This window comes from Cynocephalus volans, chromosome 2 (assembly GCF_027409185.1).
Source record: "Cynocephalus volans isolate mCynVol1 chromosome 2, mCynVol1.pri, whole genome shotgun sequence".
NCBI classification, from domain to species: Eukaryota; Metazoa; Chordata; class Mammalia; order Dermoptera; family Cynocephalidae; genus Cynocephalus; species Cynocephalus volans.
Window position 1 is genome coordinate 64,962,575 of NC_084461.1, and position 23,131 is coordinate 64,985,705.

The 23,131-nt window shown below is 42.0% G+C and overlaps 1 protein-coding gene across 4 annotated transcripts in view; it reads left to right on the forward strand.

Annotated features, from left to right (window-relative positions):
* Window positions 1–23,131, forward strand: part of PDE8B (phosphodiesterase 8B) — a 230,605-nt gene that overhangs the window by 31,939 nt on the left and 175,535 nt on the right. For 2 of the 4 annotated variants that reach the window (XM_063087919.1, XM_063087920.1), the window contains exon 2: window positions 1,937–2,242. The exons of the other annotated variants lie outside the window; for them this stretch is intronic. In XM_063087919.1, the coding sequence (XP_062943989.1) occupies window positions 1,937–2,242 (306 nt within the window). The remainder of the gene's footprint in view (window positions 1–1,936; window positions 2,243–23,131) is intronic. 4 annotated transcript variants of the gene reach the window in all.

A 23,131-nucleotide genomic window follows, 5' to 3' on the forward strand; every position in this document is an offset into this window, starting at 1 on the left:
CTCAGAGTAATGCTTCCATTCGAAAATATAGCATACACTCTTTCCAGATTAACTGGATATGGACTTTTTCATGTCATTAAAAAATTTTTTTTAAAAAAGCTAAACTGAGAAGAGAAGCAAAGGTAGAAGAATAAGATTAGATTAGCTCTTTCTCCTCTCTAGAGCTGAATTTGGGATTTGGGGTGACACTTTGTTTCTCCAAGAAGGTTAGAAGCTGTCATTTGAAGTCTTCATCTAGTCACTTCAAGAGTTGGTGGTATGAAGAAAGGAAGAGAAGAATGAAAGAAATTATTTTAAATTGGTTATTTGTTTCTCTGTGCTTTGCTTTAAGACTGTGTTTTCGCCCTTGCCCTTGTAAGCAACTCTGAAGTCTTTTCTTAGACCATCTCATTACCTCCCTTGTGCCATTGTGGGAGCAGTCAGGGATTACTGAAGGAGGCAAGAAATAAATGGGCAATGGTGCCTCATTGCTGTATCCCAGATTTCGCATCAGGAGAAAGGTGGACAGCAGCCTTATTTCTAAAGGCATTCTTACTGTCCTTGAGTGAAGCTTAGTCTGCGTGTGCCTCACTAAGGGGGGTGAGGGAAGGCTCTTTTGACTGCCCGGTCCGGAATGTGAGAAAGAGCAGTCGACTCTGGAGGCTGGGTGGGGTAGAAGCCAGAGGAAAATTTAATGACACTCAAAGAAGAGGTAAAAACTCTGGGGAAGAAAGCCAAGAACAATGTAGACAGCTTCATTCTGTTCTTTCCTTGGATCTTAGGGGAATTTATGTGTTTAAGGATTCATTCCTCTGCAGGTCCTCCCATCCCTTGGCATAAGCTTCCAAATGATGAGCAGACATGGAATGGGCTTCTTCTGAGGACTGGGTCTCCATCCAACTCAGCCTGGAGTCTGGGGGCGGGGATAGAGGGGGAATGGGGAGATGGGGTGGAAATTGGGGGGGAGATGGGGTGGAAATTGGGGGGAAGAGGACTGTGCTATGGAAGCACGAGGTCTTTCCTTAACTTCCTGAGTGTGTTGGGTGGGCCCGCACTGTAGGGTTCCTACTATTTTGGGAGGGGGGCGTCCTGGCGTTTAGCTCAGGGATGTGTGAAAATGTGTTTGTGCAAAGCGTGGAAGAGCTGCCCAGGCACACGGCCCTCCAGGGCCTGGCCCGGGGTGTGTGCCGGCAGGGGGAGAGGGGCTGAGGGGCTGGGGCACTGGGGGGGGCGGTGACGTCGGGCTGGGTGCCGAAGGGACGAGGCCTCTGGACAGCGGAGGCGGGGTGCCAGCGGCGGCGCAGGGGGGCCCGGTGGCCGAGCCTCGCCCGCGGGCAAGCTCTGCCCAGCCGGAGAGAGCTCGGGGCGCGGCGGGCAGGGCTGAGGGGCGCAGCGGGGCCCGAGCGGCGGCGGCGGCGGCGGGGCGGGGCCCTGAGGGGGAGGCGGGAAGGGGACGGGCGCAGACTGAAAGTGGGGAAAGAAGGTGCAGGCGCGCGGGCGGGCGGGCGTCCTGGCCCGGGGCCGCGGGCGCGGGAGCCCGGCGCGGTCGAGCTGGGCGGCGGCGCGGGCCGAGCCGCGGGAGGAGGGGCAGGCGGAGGCGCGGGGAGCGTGTTCGGGGCGCCGCGGCGGGGAGGGTGGCGGCCGCCGGTGCGCGCGGGGCGCTGTGTGCGCGCGCTCCCCCGCCCGGGGAGAGAGCGGGCCCAGATGGGAAAGTTGGGGTGACGCGCGCGGCCCCCGGAGGCTCGGCGGGGGGCTCCTCGGCGAGCCCGACGGAGCGGCGGCCAGACAGGCCGGGGGGAGCGCAGTCCCGGCGTCGTCGCCGCCGCTGCCGCCGCGCCCGCCCCCTCACTGCAGGTGGCAGCGGGTGCGCTGGGTCCGGGCGGCCCCGGGCGCCGGCGGGCGGGCGAGAGAGCCCGGCCGAGGGATGGGCTGCGCCCCCAGCATCCATGTCTCGCAGAGCGGCGTGATCTACTGCCGGGACTCGGACGAGTCCAACTCGCCCCGCCAGACCACCAGCGTGTCGCAGGGCCCCGCGGCCCCCCTGCACGGCCTCTTCGTACAGACCGACGCCGCCGACGCCATCCCCCCGAGCCGCTCGTCCGGACCCCCCAGCGCAGCCCGCGTCCGCAGGGCCCGCGCCGAGCTAGGCAGCGGCAGCAGCGCGGGCTCCGCTGTCCCCGCCGCGACCACCTGCAGGGGCAGGAGGCGCCACTGCTGCAGCAGCGCGGAGGCCGAGACCCAGACCAGCTACACCAGCGTCAAGGTAAATGCCGGGCGCCGGCACAGACTGGCGAGGGCCGCCCGCCCCGTCCAGGAGGGCCTCGTGTGGGTAGGGGGCTCCGGCGGAGTTGAGTGGCCGTGATGCGGTTGGTTTGGGGAGGTTGTCACCAAGGAGGAGTTTACTTTTCGTTTTGGGGAGTGGCGAGGGCCCAGGAGATGTGAGCAGAGAAAGACCCCTGGAGAGGTCCTGGGAGCGCCCTTGCTGGTCCTGTGCGACCAGGTGGAGAAGGGAGCGCGGTGGGAGAGGGTGGGCTGGCCTGTTCTTGAGAGGAGGAAGGCTGTGGCTCGGTTTACGCAGGAGGAAGGGTGGGCATTATTGAAAGCATTTGGTGGCGAGCCCGACTGAGTGAAGTCTGAGCACCGAGCTGGATTTGCATGTCTTGTAGGTGACTGGTGCAGATCCAGTACCAGGATAGTGCCCCGTAGTCAGATTTTTACCTAGAAAAACCAGCCAGGCTGGATGGAGTCTCAGCACAGGGACCAAATGCAGAGATTTGTGAATGAATGAGGAAGAGGAGCAGAGTGGAACCTGTTGTCTGTCACTTTGGCATTTTTCTGGGTTGGCTGCGTCCTGGACGTAATTGAGAGAACCGGGCCATGAGTTTGGAGTGTCAAAACACCTAGTGAGTGGACATGGTTTCCAGTGCAGGGTAGCTGTCTGAAGATGAAGATTCTGCACATATATATATGTTCTTTCAGGAGATTGGAATTTTGAGAAAGTGGAAAAAAATTGCTCAAATGGGTAAAACAGTCACTAGATATTTCTTTTTTTTTTTTCAATTTTATTTTGTCGATATACATTGTAGCTGATTAATGCTCCCCATCACCAAAACCTCCCTCCCTCCTCCCTCCCCCCCTCCCCCCAACAATGTCCTTTCTGTTTGCTTGTTGTATCAACTTCAAATAATTGTGGTTGTTATATCTTCTTCCCCCCCCCCCCGGTTTGTGTGTGTGTGTGTGTGTGTGTGTGTGTGTATGTGTGTGTGTGAATTTATATATTAATTTTTAGCTCCCTCTAAGAAAAACGAGTATTTGAATAGTGCAATCGTGTATGTTCTCAGTATTTACTGTTAGATACGAGAGGGTTTTCATTGTGTAAATCTGGGCACTGCGCCTTTTTTCCTTATAGCAAACATAATGACAATGGCACATCCCATTGTGCAGGCGAAAAAAAATACATCTTCATGACTTTTAATGTTAGGTAGAATCACAGCTTTTATATGGTCAGTAGATTAGCAGGGAACAATTCCTTTGGTTCTTTGGCAGACAATTGTATATTTAACGGTTAAAATATGCAAAAAGTAAAATTTCAACAATCGACCTAGTGTGAAAAGGCACATGGTTTTCAGTGGATGAAGTAACTGGAGGAGTAAGGAGAAGGATAGCATGTGCTGGCTTCCGTCTAGAAGACCAAAAGCTTTTGATGAACTTAATTTTTTTTAACAGCATCTGATTTTGTCACATGAAGTTAACTGATGTTTATTTGTAGTCGCAGCATTTCTCTGGTAATAATCATAATCATCATTATAAAAATATATCATTTATTGAGCATCTACTATGTCCCAGGAATAAGCTTTCTCTTCTATTGAATGTTAACAGTGTGATATTAGCATAGAATATTCAAAGATTAGGAACCTGAATTCATGACAGTACAACTTACCAATTACACATCCATAAAGAGGCATGTGCTCAGCATTACACTTTGCTTTTGTCAAATCCCACCACCACCCGATCCTCCTACTGTTCATATAAAGTTAGCTTTAGGAGCAATTTCAGGGGATTAAAATGTTACATTTGGTGAAATCATTTAATTGGGATGTTATCAATAAAGACTATCCTTTTACCTTTATTATAGAAAAGAAGATTTGAAGACCTGAAGCAGTAGCTCAGAATGGCAACTGCTCATGAACTCTGTGATCCTTTTTTTTTGGTTGCTGAAGAGAATTGTGTCTTTTTGCCTTTCAAAGTAGTAAGAACCTCAGTTTAGTACCTGGCAACTCTAGCTCCTTCACGTTTGTTCGGTGAACTCATTCTGTGTTCTAATATTTTCCTTAAGAGGCTACTGAGAGACCAAATGGAGTAAAAACTTGAGGGAAAATGAGTTCCAGTTATTAGCAGCTAGTGTAAACTTGTATAAATCTCATTGCTGCTTGGTTGAAGTGTTGAAAGACTTGACCTGGGTAGGAATTTAACTCATTTGTGTCATCAACAAGATTCCCAAATATGAGCTTAATTCATTCCAACCTATTACTAGGAATGTAGGAAATGAAACTGCTGGTTCACTGATTCAACAGTAATTTGCGTTGTGTAGATCTCAGAAACTATATATTTGAAATTAAATTTGAGACAGCAGTTATTTATCCAGGTTATACAGAATTATTATCACAGAATTGCCCTATTATATTTAATAGTATCCTTTTAGGCCTTGTGACTTAGTGTTATATTATTCTTTTCAATCTTAAAGTTCACATGTTTCATACCCCTTTGTGAATGAGATAATTTTATAAAAACTTTACTTTCATTTCTTTTTAGAATGAGAATTTTCCTTTTGCCTTGAGTTTGAGAGAGTTGCTAGCCATGTGACTCCCCTCCCCTTTCCAAAATGCTCAGGTGGAAAAGTGAAGTCTTTGCCATTTGGTCCTGTTTATAGTGGTGGTGGGTTGTAATCATTTTTTCCCTCCTCTTTGTACATCAATTATAAACCATATCCTCATTTTCTGCTTGGCTTCTGGTATTCCCCAGAGTACAAAAATGTGTGGTTGATCTCTCTCTTTTCTAGCAATAATTCATCTCATTAAGCTTTTAGAATGATGAAGCATTATGATGTAAAATATGATGTCAACAAGAACCTTCCTGAATACCTAATTTATAAAAAAAAAAGGATTAGAAGCATTAATAATTCATATGCAGTACAATGATATCACATGGGTTTCCATTTCTGGTAAGAAGTTAGATTTGTCTCCCAATTGCTGTAAAAATGTATCTTCCTAGCAATTTGTCTCCCTCTTGCTTGCCTTTTCAAAAATAGTACTACAACAGGAGAATCCTGAAGGATGCTCACTCCTGATATTGTGCCAGTTTTGTAATTCTTGTTCAGAAATTCTCAGAGGAGATGGTTGAACCTCTCTCTGGGAAGAACCAGGAATTCTTACAAGTCTTCTTTTCTCATACCAGCTGTTATTGCCTGGGAGCATCCGGAACTAGGCAGCCAGTTGTAGAAAAGAATCTTCATTGACAATGCAGTCAACTTGCTGGGACCTCTGTGTAGGTGAACTATTTTGTGGATCAGGCACAGGAGATGCTAGTTTCTAAATGACTTTGTGCTGATAGGTAGCATCGCCGACTCCTCCTTTTCCTCCATTCATTGTGCTCATTTACCCATTCAGCTAGTATTTGTGCCAGACTCTGTTGTAGGTGCTAGAGATTCAGGGAATATTCATGAAATTTGGTAAGTGAAGCCTAATGAGGAGGGTAGATATCATGCAAAAGAGTGTGCCTAAACCAGTTATTAGTGAATTCTATATTATCTCTTCCACAGCATTCCAGAATTAATGAGGGTAGTTCTGGTTCACTATATATAAAGGGAAAAGAAATATTTTTTTCTGACCTTATGATTATTAGTGAGATTTTATTTAGGGGAGAGGTGCAGCTATTTTGGAAAAGTCATTTTTGTTTGTTTTCTAAGTCAGTATTCTCAAACGTTAATGTGCATCAGAATCACGTGGAAGGCTTGTTAAAATACAGATTGCTGGGCCCCACCTCCAGAGTTTCTGATTTAGTAGGTCTTGGGTGGGGTCTGATAATTTGAATTTCTAGCAAGGTTCCAGGAGATGCTAGTGTTGCTGATCTTGGAACCACACTTTTGAGACCACTGACTTTAAGCAAATTAAATTATCTGTCCATTGACGAGATAAGTTAGGTGAGCAGAGTGTTGTACTGCATTGCATGCATTTGGGGTACTAGTTATAGCCCTACCTTCATCTTGGTTTACTTTTTTATGGGAAACCTGCCATCTCCATTCACGAAGTCAAACTCTGAGACTCCAAGGTTGGCTGGAAAGTCTGTAAGTGGAGAGGGTGCTGGACCGTGTAGCCAACTCTTGTTTTTTGAGGTTCAGTTCTCCGTAGGATCCTTCTGCGTTTGCAAAAGGATCTGATGTCTTGCTTTGCTATATCAGTCCCTCACATGCCTCTGCCCTTGTGGTGGCCATTTCATTTACCATGGGAAATTGCAAGGCAAGGGAGGAGCCTAAAACATGGCTGGATGTCCCATGATACAGGCACATGTCTTGTTCTCTGCTCTTGGAGTTCTTGCTAGTTCTTTCACGATCATTTTTCATTTTAAACTGGAGCATAAAGTTTAGTAAACTCAAGTGAATCCTGCAAATTGACTTAGTAAAACCTAAGTTTAGCTGCTGCCATTATCTATTTTATCACAATTTTGTCTCTCCTCCTTCTCCCAACACAATTAGAGCCAGTAAGCACATTTTCCTAATTTTCACTGCTTTCTTCAGTTAAGTTACACTAATTTTTAAGGACTATCAGGTAGTTCTTCCTTTTGACTTTATTAAGTAAGTCCTCAAACCAGAAAGTGACAGTGCAAGCTGCTATCTTTTCAAAGTTGATGCAGTTTCTACTGAAATCCTGCCCTTGTGACCACCAGGCAGGGCAGGACAGGGCATGATAGTGAGGGCAGGGCAGATTCTGTGGCACCAGATTGGTGATGGGTTAAGGCCAGGAATCAAAGTAGGAAGGAGGCAGTGAACCCCATAGAACTAGGTGGAAGACAGAGTCCAGAGTTTGGAAAACCAGAAGAGTTGGGGAAGAAGCAGGTAAGAATTTTGGGGCCAGATGGGCAAGTAAAACTAGAAGTCAAGGTTTCAGCAAAGGTGACAGCTGTCAAACCAGGTTGAGAATTCTGATTGGGGAACAGAGCTATTTATATTCTGTTCTTTTGGGGACTCTCAAAAGAGAGCGTGAATAGCCGAGGGTCACAAGAGGTGCCAGTGACCAGTCAGGGCTGCAGGTAAACCTTGCACCTAGGTAAGGCAAGACAAACCAAGCAGGCCTTCCTTGCACCCCCATCAGTGTCTGGGAAGGAAACAGATCACACATCCAAAAAGGTTTAGCTGAAAATAATCTAACAAAGGGATTATTTCAAAGGAAATGAAAGGCAGGATGAAGAAAAGCCAACAATTGATGCTGAAGCACCTAAGACTAGAAAAAAAGGGACTTGTTACCACCCTAGAAGAGTCAAGGGGAAGGAGTGGTTATAGGAACCTGAGAAATCAAACCTATAGTACAGAGAAGTCTCCAGAAGCTGCAACCTTAAGGAGGGATGCAGGACTGGTGTCCATGGCCGAGCAAGGAGGGAGCCAAGAGAGTAAAGACCTCCCTGCCATTGTCCTCCCTGTCATTGATCTCTTGCTTGTACCTCCCTTTGGCCAAATGCACCTGGAAGCCAGAGGGAAAAGGAGCCTGTTGATCAGGGGGCTCCTGTGTACAGGGCAGGGAGGAGAGTGGGTCTAGACGGGCACATGGAGAATATCCTGTACGTATCCCAAAGGCTGTGTGTAACAAGTGTTAAAAGATGTTCAGCAGCATTAGAGATATCTGAGTATAAACTCAAATTGAAATGGACTATTTTGATGGTTGTCTGAAGTAATGGCATTTTTAAATGGCTACTTAATTCATTGTTTACATTTTCTGTTTAATGACTAATGATATTTAAGTATGTGCTATTACCGTGGTTGGAGACCTCTAAGTTATTGTGCAAACACATCCTCCTCTTCAGTTTACTCTCTATCCTGACTCTGCTGAGATATGTTTCTGTTATTTCCTCTGCCTGCTACCCCTTTCCCCACCCTGAACCCAAGCCCAGCTGTCAGGACAGGGAGAGAAAGCACTATTTTTCAAAAGCAATGGGGACTCAGCCTCATCAGCTTATTACATTTTTTCCACAATTTGTACTTTCTGGCTCTCTACAACTTTCTCTCCACAGGCTCAAAATATTTTTTTAAAAATGAATTTTACTGTTTATTAGCTGATACTTTCAATAAAGAATATGTATATTTAGATCATATTTTAAAATATTAAAATGTGCTCTGTAGTTCATTTTTAAAGATAGGTGTTACCTTTCTCTTACCCTGGAAGCCTTGGTAGTTATTATGTTTTAATAGAAAACACTGCTTTTTAAGTAGTTGTTGTATGTATTAGTTTAGAATTGATTGTTGATGGCTCCTTTCCTGTTCTCTCTCTTCTCCCATTGGCAGATAAAAGCTAGCTTTTATTTCGGATATTCATGCTTTACTAGTTATGGACTACTTTCACCTCCCCTGTTCTGCCTTCTTAGGGACAACCCACAGGAAAATAGTTCTTGAAGTGGAATTAACCTACTCTGCTAAAAATTTGCTTTAAGAAGCTTGTGATTGCTGTAATAAAAATCAAGAAACTCTTTTACTTTTAGATGATCAATCAATGAAAGAAAGAATATTTCATAGTTATTTCTTGTTTCCAAGGTGAATCAAGTTTCATGCATGGTTTGTGCATTTTGCAACAAGATAAATAGGGTAGATATAATAAGAACAGCTATTATTTAAATCCCTGCTATTTGCTGAGCACTTTATATACATTGTTTCACCTAATCTACTATGAGCTACAAATTATTATTGCCCTTTTTAAAATGAAAAACAAACAAACAAACAAACAAACAAATGAGGCTTGCCCAAGGTGAGGGCTGAAATTTGGAGGTGAGATTATCTGAATTCAACTCCAAAATTCTTTGTTTGTTTGTTTTGGTGGCTGGCCAGTGTGGAGATCTGTGACTTGGTGTCATAAGGCTGCGCTCTAACCAGCTGAGCTAACCCACCCAGCCCTCAACTCCAAGGTTCTTAATCATGGAGCTTACTGCCTGTCACTACATGATCCCACTCCTTAGGTGTGGTGCCTTCTCAGACCTGTGGACACATAGTCCGTGTCCAGCCTGTGGCTGGTCCTGGAACTTCAGAGTTATTTAGAACAGAAAGGTGATAAACACGTGACAGACTGGGGATCAGAGGGCCTTGGGAGTGAGGTTTTTCCTCCTACTTATCCACTATCATCTTTTCTGTTAACTTGAACTGGAGTGGTGTTCGGAGGTGAGTAGAGAATGTAAAATGCATACAAAATTCGAGAAGCTTTGGTGCAACATGTCATTTTCACTGAATACCGTGCTTGGTACTTTGTAAGTGCTGTACAAGTATTAGCTGCTCATATTCTTGTGGCTGCTATTATTACTATTTTGATAATTAAAATGAGACTTTTGTTATTTAGATATGGATATTTTTCAAACATATATTTTTTTTTTAATTGAAAAATGTATCCCACACTTTCATGTAGATTGATTTATTTGGCCAACGTAGATGACTAACTGGATTTATACAGAGATGTGCTATCCTGAAGCTTTGAAAACCACTACTAGAGACATGGGTTTGGTCTGCTTCCATTGGATTTCCAAAGGAAATGACAAGGTAGAATCTTGCCAGTCGAAGGCCCATGCAGGGGTTTGGGTTGCATGACTGTTGATCCTGCGCTAAGCAGAATTTAAAGGTCAGGGCCTTGGTGTTATCTTGAGGTTCTATGTGGAATTCTTTGGTGTAAACGTCTCACCTGAAGCCTTAGTTGGTAATTGCACTTAGAACTATTTTGCATGAGCTCTGTTGGCTTTTATTATATTGCAGCATTTTGGGTGCCGTCAGACATAGTATGTTGCTGGGAAAATGATACAGTGTAAATCTAAAACCTGTTTTCTCTCAGATTGGAAGGTGTAATGATTAGCTCTGGGAACACAGTTGCCTATGTGGGTCTCAGAACTGAAAGTAGACCTTGAATTTTGAAATTTTTGTAGGAAAACACATGATAGACTTTTAAGCAACTTATCACGTAAGGTAACATATACTCATGTGTGCATGTGTGTGTATACACACACACATATATATATATATATACATACACATACATATATACATATATACACACACACACAAGCACACAAACAAAGTGCCATTTACTGAAGTCAGAACCAGAAATAACATTAAAGTGCTGGAACTGGAAGGTGATGACAGGAGTTCAGGATGGGTAGGGCTTTGTCCACTCTAGGGTTCCTGCTGAAGGACCTTCAAGCAAGAACAATGGAGAGAAAAGTATGTTTATGAAGGCCAGTGTTGACCACAGGTAGTCTTTAGGCCATATGGGGCATATTCTTTCTCAGCTTAAAAAACTGACTGAAAGGCCAGGCTGAGAAACTGAGTGGCTGTGAGGCAAGCAAAGGCCACCAACAGTATTTGGGGCTGAGCCTTAGTTGGAAGTAGAAGTCACTCTTTCTCCCACAGCCATGAGAGCATGATACTCAAAGGAATGATGGGTGAATAAAGACACAATGGAGCAAAGGATCAGCCTTATCAATGGCCTGAAAGCACTTGGGTGATACTGTCTTTCACCCTAGATTCCACCATGTGCACAGTTGGACCCCGCCACAGGCACACACATCCCCACGCCCCCTCACATCCCTGATCTGGGAGTTGTTTCTGGGACAGAAGGCTTAGGTAGACAGGTTTACATGAGGCTTCTTGCTCTCCTGCTCCCAAATCTGTAAGGCAGGGTCTGCAAAGCCATTTCCAGGACCCCTCACCCATTGGACCCGCACAGACCCTCCTGTCCCTGTGGTCACTGCCCATTTACTCAGTCACATGTGGAAGCCAGGGTGAGCTCTCCAAACCCAGTCCCTTTCTCTGCAGTCATGTGGCCCACTAGTACCATGAGGCCTCAGGACGGGCCCACTCTGACCACCGAGCCTTCACCCTTTGCGGGAGCTGGTGCAGGAAAAGGAGAGTGGTCCGCTTAGCCTGACCACCCTGGTAGGGCACTGGTAGAGGGGAGTTTTGCAAACATATTCTCCCTCCCCTTTGTTTGTTGAGAGTTTCAAGAAGGGAGAAGAAGTGGGGCAAAAGGCCAGAACCTCTTCTGTGTATCAAAGATGAGAACGTTGAATCCTAAAAAACAACCAGGAAATGTTTTGGATTAATGTAAAAGGCAACCCTCATTTTTATATGCAGATTACATAACAAATAGTTTTTAAGGCATCTAGTTGGTATTGGGGAAGGATTTTCATATAGAAACTATGTTATGTGTGGCATTAAGGTTTTTAGGTTAACCCAGAAAAGTATTTAACCCATTATGTAGCTGGGATATATTTACAGTGTTGAAACGATACTTCTGTGAGAGACACATAAAATTGAGTTAGAACTAGTGTTTCTTTTGTGTGCCTGTCTTTTGGGAGAAGAAAGTTTAATTAGAGGGTGATGAAGCAGATGAAGGAGAACTTGTGAAGTTCCCTCAGAGAGTCATTAGTTACCCACAGCGATCTTTCTGATGAGGTAGGGGCTCAGGTGGCGTCACCCAGCCCACTCTGCTAGGGAGGAAGTTGAGGCACAGGAAGCTCGAATGGCTTGACCAAGATCACACAGCTAGGGATTCAGAGCTGCGTCTGCTCAACTGTCCTATTTTCACTGTGCTATTTTACCTCCAGGTAAAAAGTTCTGTGCCTAGTTTCTTTGAGGTGATTTTTAAAATTTTTATTTTATTTTTCATCGTACATATTTATGGATATGGTTTGTTGTTTCAGTACGTGCATATATTGTATAATGATCTCGTCAGAATAGTTAGCATATCTATCACCTAAACAATTATCATTTCTTTGTGGTTATAACACTCAATATCCTCTTTTCTGGCTGTCTTGAAATATACAACACAATATCATTAGCTATTGTCATCCTAGGGCACCAGAACTTATTCTTCCTGTGTAACTGTAACTTTGTAACTTGGTGCCAGTCTGCCAAGCTTTCCCTGGCCCCCACCCTCTCCCTTTTCCTGCCTCTGGTAATCACTATTTTACTCTCTGTTTCTCTGTTTTTTCCACTCTTTTAAATTTATTTCTTTAATCGACCCGTGATAATTGTATATATTTATGGAGTACAGTATGATAATTGGATACATTCATACTGTGTGCAGTGATCTTATCAGGATGCTTAGTATATCCATCACCTCAAACATTTGTCATTTCTGTGTGAGGAGCATTCAACTTCCTCTTGACTAGCTATTCAAAGATACACAGTACTTTGTTGTTGACTGTAGTCTCCCTGAATTACTACAGAACCCTAGATCCCATTCTTCCTCTCTCTCTAATATTTTGTATTTGCTAACCACTCTGTCCTTTCATCTCCTTTTTCTTCCCCCGACCAGTCTCTAGTAACCACTACTCTACTCTCTACTTCTATGAGGTCAACTTTTTTAGCTTCCACATACGAGTGAGAACATGTGGTATTTCTTTCTCTGTGCCTGGCTTGTTTCACTCTGAGGCACTTATTTTCTGTTTCATCTACAAGTATTTCAGTATGTAACTTTTAATTATAAGAACTCTTTTAAAAATTAAAAAATCATTATACACCAAAAATTTAATTACTACTTAATATCAATCACATTTTTCTAATTGTCTTACTAGTTATTCTTTTACCACTTGTTGGTATCCAAATAAGGTCCCCTCATTGCAATTGGTTGATATGTGTCAGGTATCTTTTAATCTATTGGTTCCCCTTTCCTCTCTTTTTTTTCTACTTGCAACTTATTTGTTGAGCAACCTGGGTTGTTTGTCCGATAGATTTTCCTCCAATCTGCATTTTACTTATTTCACTTCTGTGGTGCATCTTACATGTTTCCCTGCCTTCTGTGTTTGCTAGAAACTGGTAGTTAAATTTGGAGGCTCGATCAGATTATATTAAGTTTTGGGATGTGGGGGTGGAGCAAGAATACAATTTAGGTGATATTATATTCTGACTTCAGGAAACATTCAATGCTTGATTGTCTCTTTTCTGTGATGCTAACCCTTTACTAATGACCACTGCTTACATCCATTGGACATTAGGGGTTATAAAATGGTGATATTCTTGTTCTGTCATTTATTTCTCATTTACCCAATGGACTGTCTCTAGAAAGAGAGACTTCATCTCACCAACTAGATGGTTTCCCTGGGATACAGTTTATATAAGAAAGACAGACTAAATGCATGAATCTTTTCTGTTTATTTCCAGTTTTCAAAATAATGAGTTGATTCCCTAGTATTCTCCTAAGGAGTTTTTTGCTTGTTTAGTATTATTATGAATCATTATGGGTGTACACCTATTTGATGTATGTTAATTTATTGCAGTTATTATATTGATGCTCAAATTGCCCATTTTCTGAATGGAGGGAATTTATTCAAAATGGTGAGAAACTGAAATAAGAACTGTTTCTTGAAGACACAGTTCTTGCTGAGTTGTTTAAGTTATGCTCTTATTCAAAACACATTCTCTGTAGATGAGGACTTGCTGTCCCCTGAAGGTGGAGGCACATCCTGGTGTCCACCTAGCCAGTCTCAGTCATATCAAGGCCCCATACATCATGGAGCTTTTTAGAGAAGACATTTCACAAGGTCCTGTTGTAGTTCTTTTCTTATAATTCTTATGGCTACAAAAGGGCAACCTGGTGTGATGGAAAGGTAGTCACTGGCCTGGGCTTGAGTTCCATTTCTGCCCTACATAAACTTTGTGACCTTGGAGAAGCTTCATAATTCCTCCTTGCAAGGTGGGGAGAATACCCTGCCAAAAGGATTGGTACTGTACGTGTATGACAGAGGTACAGTCCCTGTAAACCTTTTCGGTTCTCGTGAATGTGTGTATGTGTGTATTTCCTGCCTTATACTAGGCACTACTCTAGGTTTTAGGGGATATGAAAATGAATAAAACATATTTCTGCCTTTCAGGAGTTTTCATCGTTTGTGCCTGGTACGACCATCCTTTGTGGGAAGGCAGGGTACGGGCCGAGAGTTAGCTGGCTGGCAGGAGTTGGGGATTGTGTTCTTCAAGGTGAAGCACTCCTACTGGGGGAGCATGAATAATTATGAGCCTGAGGGGTAAGTCAGTGAAAGCCAATAAGGGAGAACCAAGGAGAAGACAACTGTGTGATCACAGATAATGTCAAATTTAGAGGCCAGAGGTAAAATTAAGGTCAGGCTCTCTAAGCCTAGAATTCAAAGCTGCCAGATACACATTGGATCCAAGAGAAATGATTAAGAATGAGCATAAATTCTGGTAGAGTTGATGGCTGAGAATGGTCTTGGGTGTTGTGGCTCACAGACTGCTAGATATGGTTTGCTTTGGGTTGAAGCTCTAGAGCAGCACTGTCCAGGAGAAATGTAATGTGAGCCACAGGAGTAACCCACACATGTAGCTTTAAAATTTTCTATTACTCACATTAAAAAAGTAAAAAGAAACAGGTAAAATTAATTTTAATAAATATTTATTTAACCAGTACATTGAAAATATTATCATTTTAACATTTACTCAATATAAAAAAATGAATGAGATAGTTTATTTATTTATTTTTTTTGGAACTAAGTGTACCCACAAATTAAAGTAATTCCTTAATATTATCAAGTACCAAAGACAGTGTTCATATTTCTTGAATTATCACATAAGTGCTTTTGTTAAAAATTTTTTTGTTTGGTTCATTTTTAGAATAAGATCCCCCTATTGCAATTAGATGATATGTTTCTTAAGTATCTTTTAATCTGCAGGTCCCCCTTTCTCTTTTTCCTTAAAATTTGTTTGTTGAAGAAACTGGGTCATTTGTCCAGCAGAGTTTCCCACAGTCTCGATTCTACTGATTACATTCCTGTGGTATCACTTACCACATTCTTCTGGCCCTTATTCCCTGTATATTGGTAGTTAGATCTAGAGGCTCGATTGGATTCAGGTTTACTTATTTATTTCTTTTTGGGAACACTGCTTTACAGGTAGTGCTGTGTACCTCCATCAGGAGGCATTTGATGTCTAGTCGTCTCTCTTTTTGTGACGTTAGCGGCCAATGATGATTGTTGCCTAGATCCATTAATTCCTTAGGGTTTACAAAAACCTATTCTTTCTACAATACTTCTGGAATGCTTCTATAGAGAGAAACTTCTCTTCATCAACTATTTGATTATCCTGAGGTACAATTCACATGAAAAAGGCAGGGCAAATGCTTGCTTGATTCTTCTCTTCTATTTACCAGCTTTCAAAATAATGAGTTGGTTCCCTACCATCCTCCAAAGATAACCAGTGATGTGTTTAATATTGTTATAAGCTCATCGGTTTTTAAATATTTAAGGTATTCTAGTCCATTGCAGTTGTTATCCTTACTGGTGCTCAATTGTCCTGTCTTGTCTACTGGAAGTAGCCACGTTGGCTCCTGTGTCCTTTTCATAGTCCTCCAGCAATGGCTGATAGATTTCTTGCCTTTTGGTCTGACAAGGTATTCCAGGTTCATTAAGTTTATTTCCTATTTCTGATCTTAAAGTCAGTCATTTTCCCCAGTAACCTAATTCCTTTTATTATAAGATGGTCTTTAGAAGCCATCTGGGCAGTGGGGTGCTCATTGCTAAGGGACTGGTGATTGTTTCTGGGCTTTTAAAGTGGATATAGCCAGGAAATAAATATTTCTGAAAGATAACAGTGCACCATGAGTTTATAGTTATACATCCAATGCAGATTGAGAACTGCAAGGCTTTTCTTTAACCTCCTGTCTTCTATTTCCTCTCTCTCATAACATAAATCCTGATCCTTAACAACATCATGATTATTCTTCATTTGCTTTATTCCACAACGCACACGTCTCAGACTAACAATGATTAACAAACACTTCTTCATGATTTTCAGTAACATGATTACTGAAACAGTTTAAATATTTTTCCCTGATTTTTTTTTTTTTTTTTTTTTAAAGAAGACTAACACAGACATTGATTTTTGATGTTAAGATATATGCCACTGGGGATGAACTGGCAAATTACTGTATTTTTAACTCTTTTAAATCAGTTCTTTTTTTTTTTTTTTTTTGGCAGCAAGCCATTACATGGAACCAGCAGGCCGAACCATTGACCTTGGTGTTACAAGGCCGTGCTCTAACCAGCTGAGGTAACTGGCCAGCTCTAAATCAGTTCCTTTTTATGTGGCTATTCTACTAACAATGGAGCAGTTAGTGATTAGCTCAACACAGTTAGGATTATTTGTTTCATTTTACTTTTGATTTGGTCTTGTTTAAAGTTTATTTTTGCCTTCTAATAATGCAAATTATTTACATGTTCCTAAGTAAAATATAGCATGTTTAATATGGTAGTCATATGCATCTATTTGACAGACCTGGAGTAATTGCTGTCTGCTGCTAAGGTTTCCACTACTGATGCAAGAAAAAAAATCCTCGCACTCTGTCTGACTGTGGCAGCCAAGATTAAACAGAAGACAAGAGAGGGGGAAAAGAGAGAAAATTTTTGAAACTTGGGAAAACAGTGAAGAGCCTGTTTTATTCCAAAGAACCTAAAAATTGAGTTTACACAAGAAATGTTGGAAATATTCCCTATCACCCTTACCTGGTTGATTATACCTTTAATATCTTAAAGATTAAACTAATTAAAGCAAGCCAGTGACTTAAAAAAAAAATGGTACTTGCATATTCAGAGAAGTTTGGATTTCATCCCTGTCTATTACATTCTAGGACCTTTATCCTATAGGTAATTATATTTAAAATTTTTGTGGTTTCCATGCCATTGTTTTAAATTCACACGAACTTATCTTTATGTCCTCCATATCTCGGATGCATGGTAATATACTAATTTACTTTTCTTCATTTTCTTTTTTTCACTTAATAATATATCCTGGAGATCACTTCATTGTAGTTTATAAACATATCCCTCACTCCTTTTTATAGCTGCATATTACTGTGTACCATTATTTGGCTATACTATGGTTTATTCAGCCAGTCCTCTCCCCTACAAATTGGGTTTTGGATTCTTTCCAGTATTTTTTGCTATTGTAAGTGTTGCTACAGGGAACAGCCTTGTGCTTATATCTTTTCATATTATGGAGTCTAATTTTTTAGTACAATAGTGACATAATGTTTTCTAGAAGGGACATACTTACCTATGTGGAGCATTAACTTCTGCCCACCACACAGATATTTCCGCTGGGTCCTTTAGTTCTCCAGGAATTATAAAATAGTAATATAGTGGTAGCTCAAGTGTAAGCTTAAGATCTCTAGCAGAGTGTCCTCTGTGAGGAAAAACTACTCTTTTCTGCTTTAAACCAGCCATAGTTTGGGTTTCGTGGAGGTACGAGCTCTCTGAGACAATTTTCTGGAAGAGGTTGGTCCTGTCAATGGTGAATATATTGGACACTGTAATTCTTCCTTATCATGGCAGCAAAGTGGTTTGGGAAGATAGTGGCTGTCTTTTCATCTTCATTCTGCTTCTCTGCTTATCTAGGAGTTACACTGGCATTAACCCTGTTAGCACTCACAATGCCACAGGGTGCTCAGCACCACTGATTGTTATAAAGAACGTCCTTGAGTCTTCATGAGAACTTAGAGCATAATTGACACCTTATCTTGATGTTAATCATCAAGACCTAGGATCAAGTCTTTTTGAAATAGAATGTGTAGATGTATATTCTTTTGAGTGATTCAAAACTCTGATTCTATTTTTGTGATAGAATCACATATCTGATCTATGACAATACGTTTCCTAAAGTGCTTTCTTATGTTCAGTATAATTTGTAAACTGGTCTTGTTCTTTTTTTTTATATACAGATATATGGACTTTATCAACTAGCGATGCTCATGGTGGTTTCTTGGCTCACAAGTTGTATATGTGTGAGTGAGACTGTGATGAAGCTGGGGTGGGGCAGGGGGAGAAAGACAGGGAGAAGCAAAGGCACCCGTGAGAGAAGGCAGGTATGAGTTAGAATGAGAGAGAGATTTTGGGGGGTACACACAGGAGCTGAAAGATGAGAAAGTGATATAAAGAGTGGATGTGTGCCTATGCCTGTCCAAAAGAGAGATTCTTGGAGGTGGAGTAACTTAACTGTGTGTCACTAGGGATGGAAGACAGAGTTTGTTACCTGCATCAGTTTAGGAGAGGGAAGCGAGGTTGGGGATTATACATTCAGAAATTTTGGGGTAGACTGGTTCAGTTCAACAAACATCTATTGAAGGTCTGACTGAGCATGAAGCACGTGCATTAGATTTAAGAATACAAAAATGAATAAGGTGATCACTTCCCTAGGGCAGTTTATGTTCCAGTTGGGTGGGCAAATGACCCACAAACAGGTATTTCTCTATTGCTGCATAACACATCACCACAGACTGAGGGGCTTGAGACACACAGGTTTATTAGCTTCTGTGGATCAGGAGTCCAGGCATGGCTCATCTGGGTCCTTACTTCTGGGTGTCTTACAAGGCTGCAATCAAGGCATTGGCTAGGGCTGGGTCTCATCTGAAGGCTTCACTGGAGAAGATCTTCTTCTAATCTAATTTACATAATTATTAGTAGGATTCAGTTCCTTGATGGCTGTTACAGTGGGGGTTTTGGTTCCTTGCTGGCTGTTGGCAGGAGGCCACCCTCAGTTCCTTGCCGTGGTGGCCTCCCTAACAGAGCAACATGCCTCATCAAAGCCAGTGAGAGAGAGACAGTCTTCACTATCAAGTAATACGGTAGTCACAATTCTATGCCACCCATTACAGATGTGGAGGAGGGGATTTCACAAGGGCATGAATACCAGGAGGTGGGAATTGTTGAGGCCTGTGTTGGAGCCTGCCTGCCATACAGATCTTTACTATAGTACTGTAATGTCTGAAAGAGGCAGTGTTCCATGGGAGCATAAAGGAAGAGCATCTAACCCAGCCTGGCATGAAAATTGCTTCTCAGGTAATGTGATGTCTGGATGTGTGAGTGTAACCTTGAAGGACAAACAGAGATTAACTTGGTGTGTAGATGGTAGCAGGGAGAGGAGGGAAAGGGAAGTTCAAGCAATGTGAGCAAACATTGGGCAGAGGTGAAATAGGGTGTATGTCTGAGGACCACCACCCAAGTAATTCAATGTAAACTGTGTGTGGAAGACATGTAGAAAGAGTCAGAAATGGAAGAAATGAAAGGTGAGGGCAAGATTTGGGGGTTTCTTTTTGCCAAGCTAATGAATGAGGACTCATCAAGGGGATCACAGGGAAGATTTTAAGCAGGGGAGTGACATGTTAGAGTTGTGGTTCATCAGTGTGGAAGATCAACTTGGGCATCTTTATAATAATACAGGTGACAGATAAAGAGGGCCCGGATTAAAGTAGTAGCAATAGAGAGAAGGGAATACCTTTTTATTTTTTAAATTAGGAAATTATTTGAAATTTGAACGAGGCAGATGTGGGAGATAGAACAGTCTGGAATGATGTCCAGTTTTTGGGTTAGTTTTGGTGGAACATCCTTGTTGGGGAGCAGGGGAAAAGGTGGCAGTGAGAGGTCTGTACGTGTTTATGTAACTTTGTAAATGAAGTGACTACAGGAGAGCTTAAGCCAAAATATTCTTTATTTTTAAAGAATGTTTTGTTCTTTAAAAGTACAGTACTTATGTTCTCAACTTAATCAATATAACTATGTAAATTTTCTTTCTAGTTAAACCATATGCTCCACTGGTAGGAGACAGAATTAAATACAGAATTCATTTTTCTTGCAAGCAGTTTGATAAAAGAAAAGTTAGGACCAGAATTTTAGTAAACCTTGACCAAAACTAGGGAACCCCTGCCCATCAGTTTTATCTAGTGCTTGGAATATTATACTCTGGCATTTGCATGCAAGTATACTACAGAAGAATATCATTTAGTAGATACAAAGTGTCATGTAACTGACTTTTTCTTGAAAATTGGGATGTAACTCACAAAATATAATATTCACCATTTTAAAGCATACCATTCTGTGTTTTTTAATTATATTCGCTATGCTGTGAAACCATCACACTATTTAATTCTAGAATATTTCCATCACCCCCAAAAGAAGCCCTGCACCTATTAGCAGTCAGTTCCAATTCACTCCCACTCTCCTGGGAACCACTGGCAACCACTACTCTACCTTCTGTCTCTGGCCATTTCATTTAGATGGACTCATATGATATGTAGCCTTTTGTGCCTGGCTTCTTCCACTTGGCATGGTATTTTCAAGGTTCATACATATTGAAGCATGTTTCAGTACTTCATTCCTCTTTACTGCAAAATAATATTCCATTGTATGGATATACTACATTTTGCTTATCTATTCATCCATTGATGGACATTTGGGTTGTTTGCACTTTTTGGCTATTGTGAATAGTGCTGCTATGAACATTCTTGTACAAGTTTTTGCATGGAAATATGTTTTCATTTCTCTTGAGTATATACGAGGAGTGGAACTGCTAAGTCATATGGTAACTCTATGTTTTACTGTTTGAGGAACCACCAAACTGTTCTCCAAAGTGGCTGCACCATTTTCTATTCCCACCAGCATGTATGAGGGTCTCTATTTCCCCATGTTCTTGCCAACACTTGTTATTCCTTGTCTTTTTGTTTATAACCATTCTAATAGGTGTGAAGTGGTGTCTCATGTGGTTTGATTTGCGTTTCCCTGATGGCTAATTCAGGGTTGTTTTAAATAATTAAACAAGATAACATTGGTCACGTCTCAACATGTTTGGGTCTCAGTTCTCTGCTAGATTTGGGGGACATCCAGAATGACTGTATTAGTGTTCCCTGTCAGTTTTATTTATGCTGCATCTTTTTAGCTCAGGAAGCCAGAGTACAGGTATAGCTCCCCACACAGGGCTTTACAGGAGTGTATGCCAGAATACCCTGTAGAGCCCTATCTCAGAGCTCTGGAATCTCAATCTCATGGGGCTCGCCTAGCCTGTGCATTTTTACAAAGCTGCATGTTCAGTACTGATGCAAAGTCAAGAGCTGAGAATCACTGCCCGACTCCAGTCTGGGAGAAGTAATTGGTAGAACCTCGAGGAAAAGCGAGACTTGGTCTGAAGAATCCTTCAGCAGCATCTTCTTTCACCACCACAGGAGGTGCTACTGAACACATGCCATTCAGACCCCCAGTAAGAATGGAGAGAGCTGGTCACCATTTTTTACACGTTCAGAAACAAGGTTTAGACTTGATTCAGTAGCTTAACATTAACACAAAATCATTGGAAGCACTAAAATTGAATGTGGGGCCAGGTTTCTAGTTTGGGCGCATTGAGTCATACACAGTGTATGTTGGTTCTTGATACTTGTTTGGGTAATTTAGAGGGAATAGAGGTAAAGATAATTCCCGAATGGTGGCTCCTGCAGAATTCATGTGTAGTTGTTTTAGAATGCAGTTTCTACATGCTCATGTGAATGCAGATATGGCTAGCTGACGGTATGGAAATTGGCAATACAGCAAACAAAACAAAGAAGCCAGGCTACAAAGACCCAGCTTAAAAGGAATTAGGGGAAATCTGTGGAAATTTCCCCTTTCTACTTTTTAATTCTTCCTGCTTCTTACTTGGATTAAATAGTATTGCTTTTTAGATTGACATAAAGTTCCTAAGAAAACTGTTTTTCTTTAGGCTGTTCTTCTCTGCTAACAATGGAAGGAACTGGATTTAGGCTTGAAAGGAGGGTATTTCAAATCACCTTCTTTTCTAGCTTCTTTTGTATGATAATCAGATAAAGTAAGAATGATAATAATGGTAACAGAGTCAAAAGGGAGCTGTGTGACAAAAGGATTTGCTACACGTTAATTCAAAATTGATCCCGGTTGTCGAGGTTGCATCAGTCCAGTCCCAGGGGAAACAATCCACCAGGTGGTACTAATGAGGAGACTTCAGTGGAGGTTCTGCTTACAGAGGTGTGAGCAGAGAGAAGGGAAGACAAGGGTCAATGAGATGCTCAGACTAGCAACTGTATGAAGCCCTCTCCAGCCTTATGACTGCCCCCTGCAGGAGCTGCACCCATGAAGGCACAGCTATTGCCAGGACAGCGCACTGTAGCAGGGGGAAGAAATGACCTGATCTCTCTCTCTTCTCGCCCTCCAGTGCCCTGCCAGTGCCTCCCCTTGGCTGCACACAACGTGAGGCCAGTGCAAGGGAGGCTGGTGCAGGCTGCAAGTTCAGCCTCCTGGAGCAGTAAGCAGGGTGGGTGGTGGAGGTGGACGGGCATGGTGGGTTGCAATTGGAGACTAACTTGCACACAAAACAACTATTTTACAGTGATCACATTCTATTGTTAATTTTGGAATATGTTATTTTGAAGCACTTTGAGAAATATTGCAAATTTAGAAAAACGTCCATTTCTTATTTTAAAAAATCCTACTGCATTTCACATTTACTTATGCAAAAACTTCTATCTTTTAGGTGTTAAATTTTGTTATGAAGTACTTTTTTCTTATTTTCCCAATACATTTGTGCATATCATTGTACATATCATTGAGCATGTCATTGTGAGAGAGCCACTCTGTCTTTCAGATTGGCAGAGAGTGCTTTTTAAGTTCCTCTCTTCCAGATTACTGTCTAGATATTTGTGGATATTTAAAGGTGGTCACTTGTCTTCAAATCAAATTAGTCAAAGTGGAATTTAATTTAATGTCTTTCGTAGCTCATAGCTGAGTGGGAAGGTGCAATGTTTTAGAGACATCTAGATAGCTGTCTAATTTTTTTTGCAGACATAGCTAGGACTTATTTTGCTCCACACATTAATGAAATATACCAAATTGAAATGTTTGTGCTAACCCAGTGACCTGTTGTCTCTGTCATCATATGTGTAATTCTCCTAGGTCTGAGTAAAGGGCTGAGATGAAGGTCTGTGTCTCTGAGTGCCTATGGTGTTGCTAGGAAATGATTTTCAAAGTGTTCTGTGGTGATGCAGCAGGTTGAACTTTTTTGTGAAGCGTTGTCATGGAAACCAAGTGCATCATTGCCTTGTCTGACTAGTTCATCTTTTAATGATGAAAA